General features: G+C 35.1%; 2 protein-coding genes and 1 long non-coding RNA gene across 3 annotated transcripts; 2 read left to right on the top strand and 1 right to left on the bottom strand.

The window, feature by feature from the left end:
• Positions 1-14: 14 nt before the first annotated feature.
• Positions 15-5561, top strand: LOC147495517 (protein SEH1-like). The gene is made up of 8 exons (XM_086564163.1): positions 15-273; positions 415-526; positions 1088-1188; positions 1626-1703; positions 2817-2972; positions 3809-3921; positions 4918-5044; positions 5260-5561. The coding sequence occupies exons 1-8, from the start codon at positions 115-117 to the stop codon at positions 5392-5394; spliced, it is 981 nt and encodes a 326-aa protein (XP_086420289.1). The 5' UTR covers positions 15-114; the 3' UTR covers positions 5395-5561.
• Positions 5562-9342: 3781 nt separating this feature from the next.
• On the bottom strand, positions 9343-10556 carry LOC147495516 (uncharacterized). Its single transcript, XR_015197536.1, has 2 exons — positions 10214-10556; positions 9343-9868 (listed from the first exon to the last, which is right to left on the bottom strand). It is a non-coding gene; the product is annotated as an uncharacterized LOC147495516 (long non-coding RNA).
• A 1486-nt stretch (positions 10557-12042) lies between these two features.
• Positions 12043-13304, top strand: LOC147495515 (uncharacterized). The gene is made up of 6 exons (XM_086568391.1): positions 12043-12123; positions 12242-12292; positions 12414-12548; positions 12729-12752; positions 12900-13011; positions 13174-13304. Exons 2-6 carry the CDS (start codon positions 12269-12271, stop codon positions 13302-13304), a joined length of 426 nt encoding a protein of 141 aa, XP_086424517.1. The 5' UTR covers positions 12043-12123; positions 12242-12268.
• The last annotated feature ends 335 nt before the right edge of the window (positions 13305-13639 follow it).

Below are 13639 nucleotides of genomic sequence, written 5' to 3'. Positions count from 1 at the left end.
AAGTTTGTCACCCTGCAGTAAAAATATTTTCCCACCACACAACTAACTAACCTGTAAAAAGAGGCAAGGGAAAATAGGGTTTATGAAAAACCCTCACTTCCAAACCAAAAAAAAATGGAGAAGTCTCTGATAAATTTAGATAAAGGAACAAACTGCTCAGCATGGAACTATTGCCGGCAGAGACTAGCAACGGGTTCAACAGATGGGTCTCTCTCCATTTTCGATTCCATTGACCCAAACTCCTCTTCTTTCTCCTGCACTTCCAAATCCAAGGTTTGTCCAATTTGTTTGCTTTTCTTTTTATAACTTGATTCTAATTTTGTGAAATTATTATGTAGGCCATATAAAGATGTTTCATTTGCTTATTGTGTTGGTTACACTTTGTTCATTCTGAGTTACACTAATTTTGACCAGGTAAGTGAAGCAGGTATTTTGAAAGTTGTTTGGGTTCCTCCGGAGTATGGTGACGCTGTTGCATGCATTTGCGCGGACGGAACTTTATTACTGTGGGAAGAAGTTGGAGAAGGTATTGTAATCCAACTCAATTTCTGGACATGGTTAACACTGTATATTTTATATTGTTAAGATACAGTATTGTCATGAATCTGATGATACTCACAATTATAGTAGTGATGCTGCTGTTGAGATTGTGAATACAGAGTTAAGTATCGTGAACATTTGCTTAAAACTAGGAATCCACTCTAGAGTTGTTGATGCAAATTAAAGTCTGCTTTGTGCATAAACTCGTACTCTTTTAATGTTTTGGGTCGTGGATAAAAAACATCGGATTACTTTGTGTGCTCTATCGAACACAATGGGAAGGGTGCGAGGTGAGGTGAGCATATGAGTTATCAAGTAGCATAATATCACTGCAAAAGATCAGACAAAAAGGTAATGTTGGCTTTTTTATTCTTGTTTTTCTCCTCTCTATATGCTTCACATAATCTGCTTACCCTGTAGAACTGTATAAGTGGAACCTAGTGTTCTATTTAATTACAGTAATAAGTTTATGCTCCTCGAATATGATATGCCAGTCTGTACTTTGGCATTACTATAAAAAGGCACTCATGATGTTATTATTTTGTAGATTCTCAATCAATCAAATGGATTAAGTGCAAACACTTTGAGAACAATGAATCTAAGGCTTTGGATCTTCAATTTGGAGCTTCTTTTACAAGTTTGAAATTGGTGAGTACAAGCACTGAAAATTCTATAGGTTCCTTCAATATTATTCACTAGGAACTGCTGAAAGACTTTGCTGCCAATTGGTAATGAGTAGAGCGAACCCAGGAAGTATATGTAGTAATGCAAGTCTTTGATCGTTCCATGTAGAGCCTAACACGTGGACAACATACTTGGGTAACGTGGAGTAATTAAATGGGCCCTTTTGGCCCAAAGACATTATCCTGCTTTGATACAATCGTAAACTATAAGGCATCCAACTGAAAACCAATTGGTGATGTGTGGAGCGGCCCCAAGAACTATACAATAAAGTGATGGCTTTAACTACCCCATGTGGGACTATACTAGCATCTCAACAGTAGTACTTGTAGTCTATGTCTTAGAATAAGCATTATGTTGTATTTTTGCTTACTGATGTATAGCATGGGTTTCACTTTTTATAGGTTGCTGCATATTCAAACGGTTTTGTAAAGGTATACGAGCTCCAAGATCCTTTGGATCTGAAAAAGTGGCAACTTCAGGTTATATCCAGATCTGTCTTATGATTTATATATACTTTATTTGTTTGGCCCAATTATCTACCTTTGTTTTTCTTTTTGGCTTGATCTCATGTGCATTGCTCCCGTTTGTAGGTTTTATTCTTTTCTCTGACATAGTGACATGCATACTCCTTTTGTTCTAACTGTTCTTTTTCTTTGTCATCTTGTCGTCTTACAAAATCTTTGACGAAACTTGATGTGCATTCTTAATTTCATTGCATTTCGTGGTTTCTCCCAACATCATACAATTTGTTTTCTGTTTTTATTTATTTATTTTTTTCTTCCTTTTGAATGTTCTTTTCTTCAAAAAAAGAAACAGAGAAAAAAAAACTTTGTTTAGGAGACTGAAATCTGCTCCAATGTTTTTCACTTTCTCCTATACCCCTTGATTCATCATTTGCTATTAATCAATATAACATTGAGCAAATGTTGAAGTACATTTCAAGATAGTATAATGCCTAACTATTTTTCAATCTTCAGTATGAATGTTTCTTTTATCACTAAAGATGTATTATATTACCTTGGCCATGGAGGAAGTAGTAGGATGAAATGTCCTAAATTTCTGAAAGTCAGAAACAGCAGAACACAAGCACAGAAAACAGCCTTTTGTATAATTTTGATGACTGGATATTACTTAACAAGTTTGAATGATATATTTCATCGATTAATATCAAGTGTTACAACAGTTTACAAAAGTGTGTCTTGTAGCAAGATGCCACTTGACCATTCAAGCATGCATATTCCCCTCATTACATTGAAACTGTTATCCTTCGCGCTTTTATTATCATGATTATATTATTATTGTTTTTAATTTCTTCTGTATTGATTATTTTGATTTATATTTCTTTTCTACATGGTAGAATATTGTAAATGAGACTGACCTGTCACCTTCAAATTGATACCTTACTCAGTTGAGTTGGATCTGATTCTTAGAATTTCTGTTTTTTAAGTCACCGCACCTTTACTTTAGAGTTATGGGATGGGAGGGATGTTCATATATAAGCATGACATACTGGCTTTCAGACATCAATGCTGCATTTATTCCATTGGTTGATACAAAATATTGTTCATTGACAGTGTTGTCCTTGTTGTCAGGCAGAATTTCAAAATGTTATTGATTCAGTACCAATGATGGGGAAGCCTTCATGCCTATCGGCATCAATTTCTTGGAACCCACAAAGAGGTGAAAACAATCAATCAAGTTTTTCCCTGGGATTTAATTCCGAACTTCCCCAGTTTAATGCCTCTAAGGTACAGGAAGCTTAATATATTTATTTATTGTTCTAGCAGACGTTTCCTTGCTTCACTAGCATATGATAAATTGATTTTGGAGAAATTTTGGTACCCTTATTTACGGAAATTTCAAGAGTCGCTGGAAATTGGATAGTGAAGTTTTGTTTCCTGCATCAATTTTCTATATGCCAGCATGTATTGCTACAATGGAAAATTTTGTGTCATTTGTTCTGTGTGCTGGATGGCAACACCTTCAAATAAGCATATTATAGCTAAATTACATTGACACGAATAGGTGTGTCTGTTTTTGACACGGATAGTCTCTGACATGGCGAAATATAAAAAAATTGAGGTATATCACTTGCAATATGTGTCTGATATGTGTCTGACATGGATTATTTTCAGAATATGGTGTCCATGTAACATAGTATTATAGGGGTCGATCATCTTGGGTGTTCATTTTTTAACCATTGTAATTCCACCTTATATGTGTTCACATAATTCATCTTTTTAGTTGTTATGTTGAAAAGGATCTCGGCATAATGGTTGGAAGAACCTTTCATCCATGCCTAAACTATACCTAACGGGACCTGTTGTTGAGTGTGTCTAATTAAGTGCTCATGTTGTCTAGCCATGACAATAGAATAGACACCTCTATTTTCGGCACTGTTTGTATACCTGCACTTTTATGTCAAGGACTTAAAGTATATCATCTTTAATATGTTAAAGTGGCTTACTGGTTAAGACTTGGGAGGTTGGACCCAAGGTCTTAGGTTGAAATAAAAAAGTTCATTTTTATCAAATCCAACTCCCTTTTATTTGCTTTTTACTGAATGATATATTTGAGTTTACAGGTTTGGGAATTTGATGAGGCCCACCAGCGGTGGCTTCCAGTTGCAGAGCTAGCTCTACCTGGAGACAAAGGTGACCAGGTTTATGTTGTTGCATGGGCACCGAATATTGGCAGGTATCGACCTATTTAATGGTGATCTTTTCATACGGCTAGCAGCTATAATCAATATCCAAAACCACTTAATAGCTAATACCGGTAATTTGACTTTCGGTTTTCGGACCTTGATTTCTGAACCAGATAGCAATATCTGCTGAACTTACCTGACCTCGAGTTATTTTTTCTTTAGTTATCTTAAATTTTCCTTCAATATACGACAATCTTCCTTCATGCAAATAAGTGAACGAGTAAATTGGGATAGTTTTAAAGTAGTTTGAGCTATTCAACTGGCAGTAGTGCTTTACCTGTTGTGATTTCTTGTAATGTAGTGGGTGAAAAAAGGGACAATTCATGTACCCGCTGTGAATTTAAGAAGGCAGATTTCCACCAGTCAATGCTTTAAGAGATAGTCTTCCCTTATGATATAGGTTTACAAAGTAATCGGGATTTCAGCAGTTCATATTGCAACCTTCAGTATTGTTGGATCTGGCAACCTAGTCCACTGAAAGTTCTTTTTCCCGTTATTTTGGGCATGCAGTACCTGAATTGTTCCCTAGTCAACTTTAAGATGCGACACCTATAGGAGAAGCCCTAAACTGCAGCTCCATGTTGTCAATCCTAGGATTCTTCATTCTGGTACCATGAAGTTTTTAACGCTGAATCAGTTAAGTTCAGAAACATATTGCAGAGCGGAAGAGATGCTGAAAAAGGAGAAGTTTGCTAACAACTAGGGTCTATTTTGTTTTTAATGTAATTTATTGTTATTTCATAAAGCTGGTTACTGTACTCCAGATCTTTGTTTAATATGTATCACTGGGAATTTTCAAAACTTCCCTGAGCTTATCATGCTACACCAAAGACAATATAGAAGCCTTATTCCAATGTCAGAGGAAAAGATTAATTATTTACATAATGCTCTTGATATATTGTCCATGAACTTGGTCCGCCCAGTAACTGATACTCGATTAAATTGATATATAACTATACATTCTAAACTTGTTAACTTTCTATCAGACCATATGAGGTAATAGCGGTTGCAACGGGCAAAGGGATTGCAATATGGCATATTGGGCTGATGCCTGACACAGATGGAAAGCTCTCGGTGGAGAAGGTTGCTTTACTCTCTGGTCATGAAGGCGAGGTGATTTTTTTTGAAATAGCATGTTTATGTTCCTCTTACATTCGAAAGATTAATATGGGGCTATGGACGCCACTACTTGTCATAATTGCCACCTCCCTGATTGTTGGCATTCTTTTGGGCACACAATTGCGTTCATTCTACTTCAAAACCTCTATCTTGGAAACAATTTTCAATAATGTTGAAAATTAATTAAGACATTAACCTCTGTTTTTAAGGTATGGCAAATGGAGTGGGACATGGGAGGAATGACACTGGCAACAACTGGAAGTGATGGGGTGGTAAGATTGTGGCAGTCTAATCTAAATGGGGTGTGGCATGAGCAAGCTACCCTTGAAACTGCATCCTCTTAGACATAAAAATTGAGTGGGGTATCTGCTGTATCTGTAGTTTGATTGGGGTATCTACTGTATTTGTAATTGATGAATGATGAAATGCCTCATTTTCTGCTTTTGTTGAGTATCACACTATCACACATGGATCTAAGTATCAAAATATCACTCCTAATTTTCTTTTTAAATAGTAGATTAGTAGTCTGTGTTAGGTGGGGATTTTCAAATTTTTTGGCACAATTGCAGTAAATCACTGTGTTAACGTAAATTTGATGATAAGAATATACTTATCATTATACTTTGTTCTAATTTTCTAGATCCGTTGAATTAGTTCTTCAAAAGATGAGTAACAAAGGTTAGGCCTACTAGGCCGTGCCGTCAGGGTGTATTGTGGTCCTTTTAGATCAAGTTAGGCAACTTTAACGTGCGCTGTCAGGTAGTATGTTATCTGACCCGGCATTTTATAAAATTTAATTGCAAATGAAAATTGGATTGGCATAATCAATTTTCAGTTAATCATGAACAAAATTATTACAGATGTTTTACTGCAAAATGGATTTGCATTGTAGGATTTGACAGTTAAATTGATAAACAAGCACTTTTACAATTTTACTACAAAAGCATTGAAAATAAAGTCCCTGTTAAAATGATGTGGCCACATCGCGAACAGTGGAAACGATCATCCCTGAAAAATTCCTGAAAGAGTGTGCTAATCTCAGAGCCACATATAAAACCAAACTGTTTTGCCGTAATGCCGTGTGCATGCTACATAGTTGAAAATGCTGTGATATTGTGGAAATTTCTACAATAGATGCTAAGAAATTCGCCATCAACTTTCCCTGTGTTCACTGTGCAATCTGCTTACGCTCTCTTTGAGTATAACTGATATGATTTCAAGGGTCGGCAGAAAGATTCTCAACTGTGTCAGTGTGTTCGAAAAGGGGCCGGTTCTAGAGACCCAAATTTTTTGGACTCAAAGTTTACTCAATTTTTTGGACGGCTGGATTAACATCATCTACCGGTAAACATGCAAAAACCAGATTAACATCATCTACCGGTAAACATGCAAAAACCAATCTATTATCTCTGTTGGTTGACGTAATGTGGGACTCACCAATTTTACTTACTTCAATTTGTATTGTTTGTTTGACTTGTCTCGCACCTTCATTCTAATTCATATCTTGCCTTGAGACACCCCCCAACGCTCACTCATGACGTGGACCAATTCCATATCCAGACTACTTCATCTGTAACAAATTTACTTGAACTAGCCATTTGGCCTGCCCTATGCCCGGACATACTACATAGATAGCTAATGACTCAAAAGCCTAAAGTCTACTTAAATAAATAATATATGTATATTCATAGCTAATGATTTATTGCATACTTTGTTTGAAGGGTTTATGTTTTTCTATTTTTTTTTTGAAGAGTTTTGATGAAGGGTTTTATTTCTATTTTTGGGTTATTATTGTCCTAGATAACAATTCTTATCATCCTCACCTATATAAACTATATCAAAATACAACGCAACAATCAAGGAATAGAACACGTACTCATACCATATGTTTAAGCGATTTTAACAATCTTGGGCTAGGAATGGCAACCAATGGTATTCTTTTATTTAAAACAATCCCAAACTTCTCTGATAAATCCAACTTAGTCCCTTCTGGCAACTTCCAATTAACTGAGTGCAAGAGTGAAACCAATACAAATATTAAAATTCTTTCAACTAAGGAATCCCTACACATATCCTTCTCCCATAACCAAATGGGAGATAATGAAAATCATTTCCTTTGTAGTTACATCCTTTATTAACATCTAGGAATCTCTCATGATCAAACACTAAGGGGTTCTCCCAAGCTTCGGGATCTCTGTGCATCGCCCATACGTTGAAAAATACTCTTGCACCCTTAGGGACAGTATAACTGCCAACTACACATTGTTTACTTGGGCTATGATCGAGGAACCAAAAGAGGCACTGCAGGATGCAACCTGAAAGTGGTATTGCAACTGTGTCTTTGGCATTGAACCCTTTTTAAGCTAATCGATCTCCACAATTTCGCCATAAGATTTTGAGGTTTAATGCTTCCAAATCGCAAGTAAATAAATTTGATTTTGTATTTACTTCTTATTCCCAGTCTTTCAAATTGGGAAAAACTTTAAATCTCCTCCTAAATAATCCAAGTGCAAGTGTTAATATTAACAACTGTTAACTAATAGGAATGAATCTCACAGCCAATCTCAGCCAGCAAGTTATAAGACCATATTGCTTTGTTAAAGACGGTTCAAAATTAAGATATACAACATCAACCTCGGTAAAATTCCTAGCGCAACATTTCTTTTTGTTAGTAACAGCATATAAAGAACTAACAAAGACAAAACATACGTCATTCAATTAATATTTAATTAAACAATGATTATAAAAAAATTAGACAACATAAGAAGCAAATATGAATATATATATTTGACAAAAAATACGAAATACAAATAAAGGCCTTACAATAAGAATTTTGCAATGTGGATTCTTGATGAGCATTTGTGTGTGCTTGTGTGGCATGGAACATTCTAAAACAGGGCTGTGGATCTGGATCATGATCCCCCTTGAGAAATTCCAACTTCCTAAACTGCCTGATGCATTGCTTTAAGCTTGTTGTTACTGATAAAATAGTACCCACACCTTTTCACTTATGATCTTCCCACCCGTGGCAGTGTATCTGAGAGTTGGATACACAACCCGACGGCATAGCACATGGTCAAGAAACATTATACCTTTTGTTATATGTTCAATTGGGAGGCTCTCATTGTCAAGCTTGAGGAGAAACTTTTGATCACAAAACACAATCAATTGCTTTCTCAATGTAGCCGCATCTGCCCGAGGCCCCCTAACTCCAATCAAAATGTGACCTCCATAACGGATATAGTCCATTTTCCAAGTCTTGTCAGGCCCGCTTAAAAACAACAAATCCTATCAATGTATAATCAATCAGTTTGTTATATTGACATGCAAATATTATTTTCTCGCTTTAGGCAATTGATTTATCAGTGTCATGCAGCTCGAGGCCTCGAGCGCAAACCACAGGGTCGACTTTTGTGCATCAGCAAGCATGAAATAGCAATGCAAGGGAATTTAAAGGACAAACATGGTTTAGCAGTAATGTTTCCATTTCAAATGGATTCCGAGAATATTGTTAGATTTATCAGAAAATTTGAGAAATAAGCTGAGATACAAAGAGTATTACCTAAAGTCCCAAACTAAAAATGAGTACTACTACTGCTGATAATTCTGAAGGGCCAAAATTAAGAAAGTTTGAAGAGTGATTTCTTCCCCAAGAATCAGAACTTGAATTAATGCCATGTGCCCGGTATGAGCCAAGTAGAACATTTCCTGTCAAACCAACTTACAACCAATGTAAAAAGCAAAAGTGCCCAACTGAAAGAAACAATTGTCCCTACGCTATGCTGATGAGGATGTCCTGGTGCTACTTTCTTGAATCTTGATGTTTGCCATGTGGTATATTTATCTTACTGTGTTCTTTCTTATGACTGATTATTGAGTAAAGTTCAACTTATACTCCATGGAAACGTACACCTTTATTATCTATCTTCGGAATGTAAGAGCAACATTCTCATAGATACATGAAACACTCCTAAATTTGGAAATGGTTATTCTCAAAAAAAAAAAAAAAAAATGAAACGCTCCTAATCGACTTACTGATTTGCACAAAAAAAAATTATAAAAAAAACAAAAAACAAACAAACTGAGTACCATGTCCGGTGGGGAAGTCACACATGATGTCGCCCTTGTATGTCTTTATTGGTTGCAACTGGGAGAAAATCTTTTTGTGGTGTCATCACCCTCACCACCCATTACTCCACATAAAACACTCGCTTCAGACAATTGGACGAAACTTACAGAGAGCGCGAGAGCAAAATTCCCCTCTGATTCAATAGTCTCCATTTGCAAGGAAATAACAAATCTAAAAATGAATTGAATCAACTTTGGATCTTTTCATCCCAACGTTCATTGGTCAGACACTCAGACTTCAGACCAAGAACATCTATAAATTGAACAGGAAATTTTCACAACCATTAAAGGTGCTCATTCTGGTGCCTGCGCAAAACACTCTACTCCTCTCGAACTCTGGTCAGTTCAATCATGTGGTGCATCCTTGCATAGGAATTAGGAAGCTAAGTGAATCATTCTCCATTGATTTGGGCCTCAAGGCTGCAGCTCAATGCCATTAGTTTGTGCACATGCTCAACATAGATACTGATTTTATGTAACTTGTACAAAGATTTGGAGATGTACTTGAAGAGAGGGATGAGAGCTAAGGTCCAAAAGATAAAAGAATGCACCCATATACTTCCTAGGCTCAACTTTCCTAAAAAGTCGGTCTTGTAGACATAGAGGAGAGCTACTGAGATCACCATAAACCACACCAAGACATTGGTAAGCCAATGACAGCACTGTTGAGCAGGAAAGCTTCTTGAAACTCTGGTTCAATGCACAAAATGTTTTAGTAAACAACACAAATATAGGATAGATTAACAATGTAGAGAAGCTTCCTTGATAAAACAGGGAAGTTCAACACTCAAAATCTAATAACTCAATTTAAGCAAACCAATGACTAATTATACATTGTAACCTTGAACCTCTAACTTAGGCACCACTATGTATATGTCTATAGAAATCCCTCTAAACATTACAAACATATGATTCAAAGCTCCAAAGCTCGATAAAATGTCAAATTGACGAAGAAAAAGTAACACTACTTAGTAGTCTATAAAAAGTCTTATTATGGACTAAGAGGTAAGAAAAGAGAAATTATAAAGAATGTACATGACCAGGTTCAATATCAACTTTTGCTTTACCCACCAAGCTTTGTATGTACGATGGTTGCCACAATAACACCATCCATTGCAATACAAACACACTCCCGCTGATGCAAAATTCCATACAGAATTTACATGGAATACTCGGACTACCCTAACAACTATGTATGACTAAGATTAGAAATCAAATTGCAAAGAGACTTGATCAACCAAATTATGAATGTGTTCAAATTTGTAAGGTATAAAAGAAAGATATTATTCTGACTAAATTATTTATTATCCACTGCAGAGTGTATACAGTTCAATGTAGTTGCTTCCAAATCATGGTATCTAGTTAGTAGCCTAGATTTGCTATATCTACATAGTGTATAGAGAATATCTAGTTAGTAGCCTAGGTTGCGAATAATTCGAGAATCGAATTTTTGAAGGGCAAAACGTATAATACTTCTGAATGTTTGAAAGATTCGCAATAATTCGCGATTTTTTGTCTTGAAACGAATAATACGGATTTTGCCGAATTTTTCAAATTCGGCTAAAAAAAAAATAATAATAATAATAATTTGATTGCGTTTTTATTAATTTTTTATATACTTTATGTTCTCACTTTTACTTTAAGTTCCCCATTCTTACATTTTTAGTGATAAATTAATCCAAAAGCTTAACTTTTATATTTTTTGGGCAATATTTAAATTGTCATGTTGTGTGTGTATTTTGAAATTTGAACGGTAATTTCAATCCAAAAACAAATAAATGAAGGTACCTATGTGGACCATTCAATTGGTTTCAATGTTTTTGTAGCTAAATTGTTTAGATATATTTGTTATGTTGTAAAGAATGACAACTATTATTAAGATTTACTAACATAATATCACGAATTTTTTACTTTTGAATTTTTGCAACCAAACGTTTAAAACGCGTATTAATTAAACACCGTATAATTGCCGTATTGCGAATTTTTGACCAAATATTTGACCATACCGTTTTTTTGAATCACCGAATAATTCTCAAATTATTTCCGTACTGAATTTTTGCCGTATCCCGAATTGCTAACAAGGGTTGCAACCAATTAAGTGTGACGTGTAAATATGTAAATAAGTGATAGGAAAGAAAATGAGTAAATAAAGAAAAATAAATTGGGTGAGTCCCACATGACATTATCGAGAGAGAGGGAATAGAATTGTTTTACCTATGTAATTGAGAACCATTAGATGATGTTAATATGTCGGTCAAAACATTGAGTAAATTTTGAGTCAAAGAAACTTGAGTCCCTAGAACCGGACCGTTCAAAAATGTCTAAAGGTTTGATTGTCTGCCATAGCCGAATTTTGATCTATGGTTATTTTTCGCAATAAGGAATCTCTACTACTAGTATATCTATAATGATCGCGGCCTCTTAAATTCATCCGACACTTTTTCTGACACATAATACCCTTGATGAATAATAAAATCAGATGCCTAGCTATTTATTAATGAGGATTACTTTGTCTTTTTATGTGTTTATAAATTTTCAGTACCGATATTGTCCTTAAATAAAACAATTGTTTAACACCTTCAAATAGGGCTAATCAGTCTTTTCATGTGAGAGTATATTAGAAAACCAAATCCACGCCATTCTGAATGGTACGCTTTACAATAAATTTCATTTAATTAGTAATAATTGGGTTATTTAATAAGAGGTTAAGAAAATGAAAAGTCTAATCAGAGAATACGAACCAATTCTTTTCCATTCTCTCCCATATCTATCTTTCTCTTCTTCATATGCGCCCCTCTCTCTCTCAAATAATGGCGATTTGATTATTGAAAAAGAGTCTCTCTGTTGCCATTTGATTTTTTCAAAAGGTAAAATCTTTTTCTCCTTTTGAGCATGTAACCATTGTTTAAGAATCTCTCCAGCCTCCTAGAGATGGTGAGGCAAAGGTGACCTTTCCTAATTACATAGTTTATGTTAATCAATGTTACCTAATCAATCTTTTATGTTCCTTTTCCTTTTTGTTATTCTTTCAAAATTTTCATTTACAAATGTTCATTCTCTCAGGTTAGAAATGAAGAGAAGGCGAAAAGAATGATAGGCCCGGATGTTGACATGGTAACTTATTTTCTCTCAACCAATGAATGTGAAGGATTTTAGGTTTTCCATTTTTTTTAAAAAAAACAACAACAAAATAATTATGTGCAAAAAATGATAATTTGGTATCCTATTCTTTTAGATTGTTGGAGACATTACCAAGGAGAGTACTCTAACTCCTGAGTACTTCAAAGGAGTGAAGAAAGTTATGAATGCAGTATCTGTCATTGTTGGCCCTAAGGAAGGAGACACTCCTGATAGGCAAAAATACAGCCAAGTAGGATCTAGATCCCTAATGGGTTGATTAAATTTGTTACTTCTTGATGTGGTGAAAGTGAGTGTAGCATATTGAACTTCATTGTTTATTATTTTCTTAATCTTAAAGCTTGAATGCACATTTAGAAGTGTGTAAACGTTTTTTTAGTATATTAACATTTGGATTTCCTTGTGTTTACAGGGAATCAAGTTTTTCGAACTAGAGGTGTGTATATGACTGTCTCTATTGTGTCAAGAGTCAGATTCATTCTCTTATACAATTTTGAATTCCGGATCTTATTTTTTTATATTGGGATATGTCTATACATGTGATTATTGACTAACCTTTAATATTCCTGTGATTGTTGTGTAGATAAAAGGTGATTCACCTGAAATGGTGGAGTATATCGGGATGCAGAATGTAATTAATGCTGTGAAGAAAAATGTTAGCCTTCAAAATGGGAAGTTGCTATTTGGATTTCAAGGTACAACTTTGGTTGGCGTCAGGAAAATGTAGTTAACTTCCAACAGTTGATTGAAGGTGTCTCATATTTATGTTGATCAGAACATTTGTCAGATGGAAATTCTGTTCCTAAGGACATTTTTATTCACCTTTATGTCAGTAACATAGTGAGTTTCCACTGCAGATAATTTATCTGCAGATTTACCTTGGGGTGCTTTAGATGATGTTGTCATGGGAAGAGTTAGTGAAAGTACTTTTCAAGTTGATCCAACAGGCAGTGAGAGTGGTGGACCCACTGGGCTCTTTAAAGGTTAATACCTTTCAATTACTTCCAAGAATATATGATTAATATGTATTATCGCTCTGAGGACCTTTACGTCGTATATTGGTTAATTTTGTTTCTTAAAAACTTTGTTTTCGATATCCTTCAAAGTGTTGTCTCCAATCGCAAACAATGGTGGTTTTTACTAGCATCGTAACCAAGGTATGCCCGGGAAGTGTTTGGATTTTTTGAATGTTTTCTTAGTTGGGTCATGAAATTGTAACTTGTTGAAATTGGCGATGGTGCTCGAGTCATTTTAATGAGAAACGATGTTCACATATAAAGTGTTTCCTATCCTACTTTCTTAAAACTTGAATCTTCCATTTCA

This window comes from Coptis chinensis, chromosome 6 (genome assembly GCF_015680905.1).
Source record: "Coptis chinensis isolate HL-2020 chromosome 6, ASM1568090v1, whole genome shotgun sequence".
Taxonomy (NCBI): domain Eukaryota; kingdom Viridiplantae; phylum Streptophyta; class Magnoliopsida; order Ranunculales; family Ranunculaceae; genus Coptis; species Coptis chinensis.
The sequence above is the reverse complement of the archived record's forward strand: the minus strand, read 5'-3'. Positions and strand labels throughout refer to the sequence as shown.

Bases quoted from the DNA above. Each gene is read 5' to 3' on its own strand.
- LOC147495515 (XM_086568391.1), top strand. From the start codon at position 12,269: ATGATAGGCCCGGATGTTGACATG. The intron at 12,293-12,413 runs GTAACTTATTTT...CTATTCTTTTAG, and splicing joins TAGGCCCGGATGTTGACATG to ATTGTTGGAGACATTACCAA. The intron at 13,012-13,173 runs GTACAACTTTGG...TTTCCACTGCAG, and splicing joins GTTGCTATTTGGATTTCAAG to ATAATTTATCTGCAGATTTA.
- LOC147495517 (XM_086564163.1), top strand. From the start codon at position 115: ATGGAGAAGTCTCTGATAAATTTAGATAAAGGAACAAACTGCTCAGCA. The intron at 274-414 runs GTTTGTCCAATT...AATTTTGACCAG, and splicing joins CCTGCACTTCCAAATCCAAG to GTAAGTGAAGCAGGTATTTT. The intron at 1,189-1,625 runs GTGAGTACAAGC...CACTTTTTATAG, and splicing joins CTTTTACAAGTTTGAAATTG to GTTGCTGCATATTCAAACGG.